Genomic DNA, 12,950 nt, shown 5'->3' with positions numbered 1-12,950 from the left:
TGCGAAGATGTAGGAAGAATGCTGGAGGAAGCAGGGACAGCATGGCGATTCCCGTGGGCAGAAGCAAGACTGCACGGGGAAGGATCTGAAATAAGGCCAGGTGGCTGGGGCTGAGGGAGCCAAGGTGGGGAAGAGACAGCTGTCGGGAAGCAGATGGGTCCTGCGGGGCCCTGGACAGGAGGGAAAGGAGGTTAGGGCTTATTCTAGGAGAAATGGGAAGCCAGTGGAAGGATCCAAGTAGGGGAGTAATATCATTTCATTTATATGTTTAAAATAGCACACTGGCTACTGTGTCAAGAATGAATTTTTTAAATTCTGGCATTGTGTGATCTACTGGACACAGTTACAGAAAGATGTAGAGTTTGAAAGTAAAGGGATGGAAAACTTTTCATGCAAAAATGAACAAAAGGAAAAAGAGTTGAATTTTGAGGCAAAATGGAATTAAAGGTGAAAATAAATTACCTAAGAGCAAAAAGAGATGTTACAAAAGGAATACATTAAAAAGATATAATGATTGAACCTATATTAATCTAACAATATAAGTTCAACATGTATTAAGCAACTATTATAGAGACAAATAGATAATTTTATTTGGACATTTTAACACATGGTTCTCAAAAACTGATAAATTAAGCAAAAGTAAATCGATAATTAGATAGAAGATTTCGATAACACTATATAATGTTTCTCCTGACAAGTGAAGAATATATTAGGTCACAGAGAAAGTCCTAATAAATTTCAAAGTCAGCATCCTCTAATTCACGCTGTATGATAATAATGCAGTAAAATTGGAAATCAGTTTGCAAAAGGATGGGTAAAAAGTCTACGACTCTAAAAGCCAAAAAAAAAATGTCCTTGTGTTAAGAAGAAAATAATGAAAGAAATAACAAAATATTTAAAAAATATATGACATATTGCTACTTCTCAAAACTTCGGGGGCATAGCTAATACAATAGTAAGAGGGATATTTATTGTTTGAAGTCCATTGATCAGTAAACAAAGAATGAAAAGCAAGGTTAGCTTTCAACTCAAGAAGCCAAAAGAACAGCAGTTTGCTAAGGAAATGAAGATTATGATAAAGGCAGACTTCAATGAAATAGGATTTTTAAAATGCAGTCATAAAGAAGATTTAAAAAGGAAAACATGTTTAAAGACTAAGATTCATATGACTGATAAAAACACGAACAAGAATGATCACAAGAAAGAAGGAGAAGGAGAGCGAGTTGGATGTGGGTCTGCACGGCCCTGGGGGCTCCACAGGAGGGAATGTACCCTCCTCCACCCTAGGTCAGCAGGGGTGGCCCTCCTCTCTTTCTGTCTCCTCCCTGCTGTCTGGAACCCCCGGCCACCCAGACTCAGCCCTGAAGATGAGGACAACGCCCTAGGATGGCAGAGAAACACCTAGAAGGTACCCAGGCCCTGAGAGATCACGAGACCCCTGAACTCCTCACCTTGGGAAATGTTATGAGAAACAGAAGAAAAAGACCTGGATTTAGTATTTAAGCTGCGTTAGTGCTGGGTCTCCTTGTTAGAGAAGCTGAGCCTTTTGCTCCAACAGGTACACAAGCAGACCTGCCGTTATTTGCAGAGGACGAGATAACTTCATAAAAAATCCAATGGAACCAAGACACAAAGTGTTAGAAGGTGCTAAGAGAGCTCAGCAAATTTGGAACCAACTTACTCTCCTCTGCCAGCATTTACCAACTAGAAAGCGCAATAGAAAAACAGACACCACTCATGGTGGCAACCAAACTATGACACACATAGGGATTTGCCTACAACGATTCCACAAAACTTTTATGGAGAAAAGTTCCAAACTCTATGAAAAGACCTACAGAGATAAAAGTACCACACTCATGGTTATGGTGTTAACCTGATTCATGGATGCCAGAATTAACCCCATAAAAACATACATATTTTTCTGAAATTAATTGAAAAATTCCATGACACTACAATCAAATTCCTATCAGGAATATTTTTTAAAAATCAATAAACTTATTCTAAAATATACATGGGAGCATCACGGACCATGAACAGCTTGGTCAATTTTTTTTTTTAAGACAGGCCCTGAGCTAACATCTGTTGCCAATCTTCCTCTTTTTTTTCCCCTTCTTCTCCCCAACGCCCCCCAGTACATAGTTGCATATTCTAGTTATAGGTCCTTCTGGTTGTGCTATGTGGGACGCTGCCTCAGCATGGCTTGATGAGCGGTGCTGTGTCTGCACCCAGGATCAGAACTGGCAAAACCCCTGGCCGCCAAAGCAAAGCGTACAAACTTAACCACTTGGCCACGGGGCCGACCTCCTAGCTGGGTCAATTTTGGTCAAGAGTAGCACAGGGGAGAGTGGTCACATTACGACGCACGTGCAAAAAGAGGAGAAAATGGTGCTCTGGGCCCAGGCCACCACCTCCCCCCACCAGCTGAATGGAACTCAGCATGGTCTCACGTGTCCTCTTTGGACCAGATGCTGTGCTAAATGTTAAGGAAGAACGAAGAGGATAAACTCACATCCCCAATCATAGCAGAATTGGAATAAGATATGTTAGAAAAATAACGAGCATGCAAACAAAGCAGAATTCCTAAAAACAGCTAAAAAGCAATCTCTTGACTGTCAAGATTCTTTCTGTTTTAAGAGATGAGGAGAAGCTTCATGGCCCTGTTTCAGCTGAGGCCTGAGGGGCGGAGCGACTCTCCAGGTGGGGAACTGGACGTGCTGACCGCAGCACAGCAATGGAAAGAACTAGAGAAGCCGTGGCATTTTCTAGGAATGGTCCCGGCTGGTGAGCCTGGAGTGAAGGGTTCGTGTAGGAACAGAGCAGGAAAGGAGACAGGAAAATTCAGCTTGAAGCCAATTCATGGGGCCTGGCCCTCATTCTGAGGAATGCAGAATTGGGGCAATGTCGAAGGAAAGCAATGGAAATTTCTTCTGGGTCCTGTGAATCACACGGCAGAGGACACGACCTCCTCTATCTTCTCCTCAAACTGGTCAGGGCATCAGAGGTACAGAATGCAGATTTGTAATAAGGTACCCCTCTTCCTCCTCCATCCCGGCCCCCAGGCAGGTGAAATGTCCTTGGACCTGCTTTTGCTTGGAGTTGCCTATGCTTGGCGTGGGACGGGGCCACTGGGATTTCTTGAGTTCCTATAGTGTGCAGGACACTTTGCAAACCCTATAGGATGACCACTTCTTAGGGCCTTGGAAGACAGAATTAACCTTGCCTGTTTTATCCGTGAAGAATGTAGAGGGAAGGGTTTCACCCCAAGCCAGGATCTTGATGCGGGCTTGTCTGATCCCAGGCCTGGGCTTTTTCTCTGACACATTGAGACTCCCAAAAAGTCCCCAGTTCCAGGAGAAGCAGCCTCATAGACTGGGAAAACGCAGGATTTGGCTTTAGGTCCTAGCCCCTGATGCAGCTCCTTCTTTGCTGTGTGTTCTCCAGCAGGTCACTAAACATCCCTGAGTCTTGGATTTCTAGATGGGAAATAACATTAACACTCCCGGCAAATCAATGTGAGGACTCTATGAGATAATATATTGAAAGTACTTTATGGCCCCAATCATGCTAAACAAATAAATTTGAGTTATTAATTATCATGAGAGTCTGTCTCGCCCGATATTTCAACAGCTCTAGCCCCAAGATTTGCAGAAAAATTTAAGATTTTATCCAAGAATATATCATCAAGTCACATTCGTTCCCCAACATCTGTTGGTAAAGAACACGTTTAAGAACTGCTAATATATTGAAGCATTTTAGGTCTCTCGATTCCAAATAATTTCACATGCATCCCAAGGACTTCTGGGAGCAGTTGTAAAAGCTGCTCCTAAATGACTAAAACAGACGGAGGGTTTATTTTTAAATACTCTACCATTTGTTAAAACAGATTAGTTTTGAAATTCCCCAAACACCTAAATCCTCCAGAAATTTCGAAAAGAAAATTTTGCCTTCTGGGCCTACTGGAAGGTATTTTTGGTGTCTCCTGGGTCCCGGTGAGGGTCTGGTGGCTGAGACGGCCCTGGAGAAAGCCCTTCAGGTTCGGCTCAAAGGCGGGAAGGTCTGTTCTCAAGACCAGGAATTCAAAGATCTTTGTGCTCAGACCTCCTGCCACTAAGAAGGAGCCACTACAGAGGGCAGATTGAATAAAACCCCAGTCAAAGGACAAGAAACACAGGAAAGGGCTGGGAGGGAGGGGAGTGGATAGTCTGTGGGTCCCTGGGCACAGTCCTCCATTCATGGGCTCATTCGCTGCCTGGATATTAATTATGGAGCATCTACTGCGAGAAGCTGTGGTGGGTGCACCCCTGGCCCCTCTCTCCCAGAGCTTGCAGTCTTGTGAGAGAGACAGACATGGCAACAGGAATAATTATTTACTGGTGGGAAATCATGAGAAGTACAGACAGCATAAGCCATATAAAGGGGGTCCAGCTCTAGACTGAGAAGTCTGGAAGGATTCCCTGAAAGACGAGTAGGGCAGGCAAAGAGGAAGATGGGAGGAGAGGGTTCCGTGCAGAGGAAACTGCCTGCGTGAGGCCGAGTAGAGAATGGACCCTTCAAGGAACACTGGCATGCTCCTACGGCCGAAGGAGAGAGACGAAGTGGCAGGTGGCACTGCTTCCTATACGGGAGGATGACGATGACGCTGATTTAGCATCAGTTATGCCCAAACAATGACACTTCGCCTACCCTCCTTATGATCAAGGGTTTGGATCTCAGGAAGGCTGGACAAAGCTGGGGTGTGGTTATATGGTCTCTAGAATTGCTGGCTGGTCCACGGCACTGGCCTCAATAGTTCTCCATCTTCCCTTAATTTGTGTCACTTACTATTGTCTTCATTGCTTTCTCTTCCTCCATCATTGCTCCTCTTAAATTCATCCTCCACCCAGCTCTAAGAGAAGTCTTCCTAAAGCGTTTTCTAAGGAAGTTTCCCACCTGCTTAAAAACGCTTTGATGACATACCAGTGTTCACAGAAGCACTAGTCACAGTGGCCAAAAGGTGGAAGCAACCCAAACGTTTATCAGCAGATGAATGGATAACCAAATGTGGTATATACATACAACGGTCTGTTATTCAGCTTGAAAAGAAATGAAACTCTGACACAGGCTACAACATGGATGAACCTTGAAGACGTTATGGTAAGTGAAATAAGCCCGTCACAAAAGGACAAGTCGTGTCAGATTCCACTAACATGAGGTACCCGGAGTAGGCAAATTCGTAGACCAGAAGGTAGAATAGAGGTCACCCGGGCTGGGACGAAGGGGAAAGGGGGAGCTATTTAATAGGTATAGGGTTTCTGTTTGGGATGATGAAAAAGTGCTGGAAATGATTAGTGGGGATGGTTGCACAACATTGTGAATGTTCGTAATGCCACTGAATTATACACTTAAAAATGTAACATGGGAAACCAAAGCAAGCAAGCAAACAGACAAAACCCTCCAATGGCTCCCATGCACTCAGGATAAAAGCCAGGCTGGATTCAGTGCCGTCTGGCTGCTCTCTGCCTCCCAGCCGCCACACCACTGCCCACGAAGACCCTGTCTTCGAGACGCACCATGTGATGGGCAGATCTCAGCGAAGATCCAGCTTTCCCTTGGCGCCTGGACTCTGCCTACAGTTAATGCCCACACAGCCTTCAGCATGAGCTCAGACACTCCCTCTCCTGGGAGGCTCCCCTATGCCACTACCTCTGTCCCCTGTGCTGAGTTTGGGGCTTCTCTCTGAGCCACCCTAAGACCTTCTTTTAAATATCTGCTTGAAGTGTTTGTCTCTCACTCCTCCCAGTAAACTACAAGCTTCCTGAGAACTAGGACATGTATTATTCAGCATGGGATTTCCAGCACCTTGCATAGCACCTGCCCTAAGGTGGATGCTCAATAAAATTAGAAGTTAATTAATGACAGAATAGCCATCAGGGCTTATGCTGTGGTCAACCAAGTCATTTTGTCCATCATAATTATTCCATCATCATCAACATCATTATATTATTATCATCACCATCATCGTCACCACCATCATCATCATTACCATCATCATGATCATCTCACCATCATCATCACCATCATCACCATCATCACCATCACCATCATCATCACCACCATCATCATCATCACCATCATCATCGCCATCATCACCATCATCATCGCCATCATCACCATCATCGTCATCGTCACCTAGCAGGTGCTTCAGACCATCCAGTAGAATTATGAGTTCTATTCTTTGCCTTCACTCAACAGTCGACAACTTAATTGGCCAAACTTTTCTTTCTCTGTCCCTCATCCTGTGGCTGCTGACCCACCTACCTGCCACTCCTTGGATAGCCATGTGGATAAGCTCTGGGTGCCTTGCCTCTCCTCACCCTTCCAATGAGGTGGAAGGGACTAGCGAGAGCAAGGAATCACCCAATATTGTTCTACAATAAAATGTCACAAGAACAGAATCTCAGGGAGGATGGAGCGCGGGCTATTGAAGAAACTAGGCAGCTTAAGGGAAGATTCCAAGTTCGAACCTGGAGAAGATCAGGGAAGCGACACCGGGGTAGATGAGAGTCCTCTTGGTTCTGTTTCTCTCCTGTTTTTGGCGACACTGTTGAGTGTATTCAGCATTGTATCGGCTAAACTGTGCTCTCATCATTAGATTTCCGGAAAGCTTCTCCTCCTGCATCCCAACCCCTTATGTTTGTCTATTGACAAGAGAGGTAATCGAGGGTCCAGTTCATTAAACCCTAATGAGACACTCCAAGCAAATAGTCACCATCTAGAATCATTACCACTTTAGATACAAGTGGACAGCAGTCAGGAGAGCCCTCAGCATCCTGGCTCACGTGCGCATGGAAAGATGGCCACAAGCAGGGTGCACACTCAGGACTAAGGATAAGGGAAAACCAAGCAGTCGAAGTCAACGGTCTCAAGAGGCAGGAGAGGACCACCTTGCCCGGCCAGCATCTGCAGCAAGGCTGGAGGCAGAACAGGCGACTCACCATCAGCACGGCTCTCCGGAAGAGTCTGGAGTTGGCAGTCCTGGTGGTCAGAAGGTGGATGCTGGCCACGTCAGCTCCGCCACGATCTGCTGCCAGGGCCACGTGCCGAGGGTCCCCGCCAAACGCTCCAATGTGACTGTGCACCCAGGTCAGAGCCGCCACCTGGTCCAGCAGCCCCCAGTTGCCACTCACCTCACTGGACCCTTCAAAGAGAGGAAAGCATTTAACCCTTTGTGATTTTGCAACCTGGAATTTAATCATCCTAGTGCTGTCTGAGCCAGGCACATGGTACCTGTGGAGCACCCAGCCTCCTGTCTGCACCGGTCAGGACAGTGGCTCCACATACAGGGTGGGACAGTGGCAAGAGCGTGGGCTCTGGAATCAGACCCATCCAGGTGCGAACTCTCGCTTCAGCCTTTGCTAGCTAGGAGAACTTAGATGTGTTACTCCACCTCTCTGAGCCACAGCTTCCCATGGCAGACGAGGGCCGCTGCTCAGATTAGAGGCAGTACATGTTCAGGCCACCCCACTGCTTGGCAAATGGGTAGCAAGGAGATGAACCTCCTGCCCCACATCTTCACCCACTGCCATGGCTCTCCATACCTTTGCCTCCCCAATAATGGCCAGGTTTAGCGAGGTTCTGGATCTCGTTCCTTCCCACTCCCTCATCCTCTGCGACCTTCGATAACATTCAACTGAGTTGATCTCTCTTTCCTTTTTTCACAGAATTCAGTAAACATCTACTAAAAGCTCAACATTATTATTTTTTTTAACGGTATGATCCAGACCGAAAAAATCATGCTCTTCTCCATGGTGTTTTGGGACACTACATGCTGAAGACCATCTGGCCGTCCTCTGGATTCAACAGATCCTCCTTGTCGGTCTACACCACTAACTGCCCCAGGCGCCCAGGCCTGTTCTGCTGTGGGCTGAGGCTGTACATTTCTCCAGCTTTGCTCCAGGAAACCTCAGCCCATCCCATGGCTTCAACCACCACGTCCACGCTGATGACTCTGGGGCACACGCCAGCGGCTCAGAACACTCTGCCGGCTCCAGACCCTCACGTTTCTCCAGGAGGCTGTCTCACAGGCACCTCAGGTTCCTTCCGTCCCCCAGGGAATTGATGCTAAGTCTCCTGAGCACCCTGGCCAGCAGCATCTCCAGAGTTTCTGATCTTCTCCTTCAAAAGCAGCTCCACCCACCCATTCTGCTCCTGCACAGCCTTGTGGGCCTTCCCTGATGTCTGCTCTGCCGCATCCCCACTCCCTCCCCATGTGCTCTCTGTGGGCTCTCTCTCTCCACTGATCTCAGCCGCCATCTCTGCTCAGAGCCTCTTATTGGCCTCCTGCATCTGCATATTCCTCCTGCCAATGAATTCTCCATGCCACACCCAGAGTGGTCTTTTAAGCTTATAATTTTGATCAAGTCTCTCTCTCTATGTCTCTGTCTCTGTCTGTCTCTCACAGGCACACACACACACACCTTGCCCCATCCTATCTAGAATCTCCCATCTCACCCCATTGTCCTTAGGAACGAGCTCAGTTCTTCCAATGCATTCAAGGTCCCATGGGCCTGGGTCGTCCGTCTCTTGGGCCCCCTCTGTCTCCTCCTATGCCTGTGCTGCAGACCCAGGCTGCCCATCAGTTGCTCAAACACGCCGGTCCACCCTCTCCCAGGCCCCTGCTTGGCACAGGTGATTTCCTCTGCCAGAGCCCTCCCCCTCCCCCGGGCCTTTCCTATCTTCCTCCTCCTTCGGCCCAGCCATCCTTCAAGTCTTAGCTATGCCATCAGTTCACAGGCAGCCCTCAGGCAAAGCCAGCATCCTCTTTCAGGGTACTTGTCACCATTGTCTTCCCTGCTAGACTGTACCCCTACTAAAACTAGTGGCACATAGTAGGTCTTCAGTAAGTATTAGGTGAATGAATGACCGTAGATATGACTAACGGGCTTCAGCATCAAGCGAGAAACTATCACCAAGACCCCATATTCCCAAGGAGAAAAACAGAAAGATCTTGCATCTCCATTCGCCACCCTGGTATTCACAAAGCTGATGAGAACACCAGCTCCGAGGACGGACCGGTACAAATGACCCAAATTACTTTTCCAGCTGGGAAGACTTTTCAGAATTTCTTCAAATGCATTTCATGTTCTGGGTTTGGTGACGCGATTGGCACCATTCTCTCCGTGGACCTTTCTGGATTGCACGTACGTCTCATTTGTTAGGATGAAAGCATTTGTTTATGAGGTCTCAGGCAGGGCAGGAAAGCAGCGTGCCAATGAGCAGGACCCAGTCCTGCAAGTCTGGGAAGTGACATCCATGGCCTGAATTTCCAGTGACAATGGGGGAGAAGAGAATGTCCCTGAATCCTACGTCTCATATATCAGCTTCCTGCTTACAATGCTGACATTCTGGGGTCAACAGACCCCTAGGAGGTCAGAAGGGAGGGGGTGTTCAAGAGGCTTCACCTGGTGCCAGGCATCATGCTAGGTACTGCGAAGAGGAAGGTAGACAAGATCCTGGCCCTCAGGGCACACGGCTCAGGGACCCGCACAGAAGGCAGCTAACCAGCTGGTCTGAGATAGTCTAGTCCAACCCTGTCCTTGGCTGGTGAGGAAGCTGAGCCTCAAGAGGAAAAGTTTGTTTAGGTGCAAGAAGCAAATGTGAGATCAAGTCGGGACTTAAATTGCACACTTGGAGCTCTGTCCTAATATTCAATACAATTCAACAAACATTGGTTGAAAAATCTATGACGTGCAAGGCCCTGTGTTATTTTCATTAGAAAATCTAAGCTATTTATGGAACCATCCCTGCTCAAAAGCTTTCATAACTCCCTCATTCCTGCCTCATCAAGTCTAAACTTCTTCCTGACTTTTCAGATCCTCTAAGGTGGACCTCGGCCTCCCCAAGCGGTCTGGTTCCCTTCACTGTCCGACACCGGCTCTCCTCCAGCCATGGGGGTCCACTCATCACATCCCCACTCACTCCGCCCGCGGTCTGTGTGTGCAGCCCCAACTCTCCTCATCCTCAGGGCCCCACTCAGGTCCGCCTGGCCCCGTTCTGCCACAAACACGTGCTGTGCAGAGCTGCGGGGGGCATGAAACTGGAGAGGGCTGCTCTCTGTGGACCAGGCGCGTCCAGTCCAGTGGGGACACGGGTGTGAGCAGATTTCTGGACAACAGGGTAAAGCTCCTCTCCGTCTACCCCAGCCGGTCCTGCTCTGCCCCTCCACCTGCAGCCTCCTGCCCCTCTGGTCTGAACCACCCCAGCAAACACTCCGTGGTTCCCTCACTGTCTAATTGGTCCTCACCTGCTCGTCTGATTTCTTCATCTATCCCTCTAAAGCTTGTTAGCACAATTCTGGGCTCATGGTGGGTTCTCGCCCAGGTCATTATTGATGCCATCAATAACAGGCAGCACGGGGAGGTGGGTAAGGACACGGGTTATGGAGTCAGACCAGCTGGGCCCAGGTCCCGGCTCCTCCACCTGCTAGCTGTGTGGGGCCCTGGACAAGTTACTTAACAAGACCTGACTTTCCCCACCTGTAAAATGGGGGTTATAATAATACCTACCTCGTTAGGTTGCTATGATGACTGCATTGGTTAATATTCGTAAAGGGAACGGAACAGTGCGTGGCATATAGCACGATAGAGATTGTTTGGTTTTTCTTAAATAAAACAAACCGGGCTTAGGTCCCAGCATCATCCTACAGAGGCCCTTTGCAGGATGTGCCCTGTCTTCAGTAGCAGAAATGGCACCTGTGATGGGTCTCCCGCTGGGCAGGACTCTGTGCCTGGTCTTGCAGTCGGAGAGGGTGGCAGACCCTGTCGGGGGCCTCCAACGCCCCAGGGATGATGAGGTAATGATGATGTTCCCGTGCCTGGCCTTCTGTCTGGCTCGCTGGCCAAAGCACACCTCCTCTGCTTCCTTGCCCTGCAGAGGCGGTGCCCACCCGCTCCTCCTCTGACCCACGCTGCCACCCCTGGTCCCCCTCTCTGCATTGCTTTGCAGAGAAAGAAGGATCATCACTGTGTCCCACGCCCCCAGGGTCTGTCCCGCCTGCAGGGTCCAGGCTGGGGCAATGGCCTCCCCAGGCCCACCGACCCCCTCACTTCCTTTCCAACTGCTCCGTTCCTCAGGAACCACGGCTCCCTTAAGGACTGTTGGGTTTGGCCTCTCTCGCAGAGAACACGAGTCTGTCCAGTCGGCTGCAGGACTGGCACGAGCTTCTGTTTTTATCTTTCTCCCACCCCTTTTGAAAAGCACCTCTGGAGTCTGGAGTCCTCAAGGGACCATTTTCACTCTGGGCTACGACAGCAGATGCTGCACACATTTATCTGAGAGACGAAGCACACAGAGCTGCTACCCGGGCTGACTCAGTAAATGCCAGGGCTGCTGCTGCCACGATGGGAGGCAGCTCTGACCACATGCAGGGCCGGGACACGACTACAGCACAGCCCTGACTATTGAAGAAGGCTGTCGACGGAAAGAAAAGGCCTTAACCTTGTGAGCCCCTGCTGATGCCAGGCTCGGTTCCAGGCATTTGCCTTTGACCCTTTATCTCATCATCCGCCCCGAAGGTCTCAGCATCATCTGATGCTAAGACAGGCAGCCTGTGATGGGATGCGGAGGGGAGGAACTGCCTAGAGCCCCTGGTACCCACAGAGTCACAGAGCTTCCCTCGGGCCCTGCCCTGTGCGCGTCCAAAGTCTGTGCGCCGTGCAGGACACCAGGCTGAGGCTGGCACTCAAAGTAGCGGGCTCTTTCCAGCCCTGTGCTCTGAACGGCAGTTTTCCAGCCATGTAAAACAGAAAAGGGGAGGGACAAATAGGCGGAGCCCAGGGAAGTTGTAGGGCAGTGGAACTATTCTGTGTCATGCCGTAATGGTGGACACGCGTCATCCCACATTTGTCAAAACCCACAGCACGTAAAACACGAAGCGCGAACCCTCATGTCAACCACGGGCTTCAGTCAATAACAAGGTACCAATACTGGCTCATCAATTGTAACAAATGTGCCTCACCAATAGCAGGGGAAACTGAGGCAAGGGACAAAGGAGTGTGTGGGAACTCTCTGTACTTTCTGCTCAATTTTACTGTATACAGAAAACCTCTCTAAATAGTAAAATCTATTGTACTTTTTTTAAAATGGGAAAGGGGATAGTGTGCTTGTGTCGTAAATTTATTGGGGGTGAGCTGAATGGCACGCCTGCTCCCTTTTCCCTCTCAAGCGCGCCTGGAGGCTGTGAACTCCCACATCCTCTGCGTGGTGGCCGCCCCTCCATAGAGCCTTGTCATCAAAAGTGTGTGGCAGGCAGGAGGCGGCCCCTCTGCCGTCAAGAGGCCTATGTTGGTATCACCCTGTGGCTGCTTCTCCGCCCCCTGCCACTTTCTCTGTGTCTGTTTCTTGACTGATGGATGCTTCCCTATCCGGCTGAACTGCAGGGAGGCCCAACGTAAGAGATGTGAAATCTCAGGAATGTGGGAAACGCTAGGAGGTCTAGTAAATAAAGCAGAGACAGACTGCCTGTGGCTAAACGAATGCAAAGAGGAATCCTGCTCTGTACACAGAAGACTGAGGAATCCGTAGGGTGTTCCTGGACATCTGAGGGAGCAAGCTACCCTATGTTTTTTCTTGCTGTTGGACCACCAGGGTTTAACGCCCAGGATGCCACTCGTAACTGTGGCGCATAAAGTTCCTTGACCTCTCTGCGCCTCGTCGTTTCATCTGTGAAAAGCCACATGAGCCTGGCCTCACAGAGCTGCCGTGAGAATGAAATGAAATAATCCAGGCAAGATGTCTGGCACAGCAAGGCGCCGGGTAAGTGTAACTTTCCTTCTCTCTCTGGCTGACACTTTTGATTTAAGTACAATGAACAGGCAGCCTTGCAAGTCAAGAATGGGAAGGGTTGAGTGTTCTGGAAGTTTCCTTTGCCTCCCCCCAGCGCTGCCCCCACCAGCAGCAGAAATGAGTTTGCC

The 12,950-nt window shown here is 49.1% G+C and overlaps 1 protein-coding gene across 1 annotated transcript in view; it reads right to left on the bottom strand.

Moving 5' to 3' along the window:
• TG (thyroglobulin) overlaps window positions 1–12,950 on the bottom strand; it is a 243,041-nt gene that overhangs the window by 95,748 nt on the left and 134,343 nt on the right. The window contains exon 40 of the mRNA XM_014728161.3: window positions 6,975–7,177. Coding sequence (XP_014583647.3) covers window positions 6,975–7,177 — 203 coding nt within the window. The remainder of the gene's footprint in view (window positions 1–6,974; window positions 7,178–12,950) is intronic.

This window comes from Equus caballus, chromosome 9 (assembly GCF_041296265.1).
Source record: "Equus caballus isolate H_3958 breed thoroughbred chromosome 9, TB-T2T, whole genome shotgun sequence".
Classification (NCBI taxonomy): Eukaryota; Metazoa; Chordata; class Mammalia; order Perissodactyla; family Equidae; genus Equus; species Equus caballus.
The sequence above is the reverse complement of the archived record's forward strand: the minus strand, read 5'-3'. Positions and strand labels throughout refer to the sequence as shown.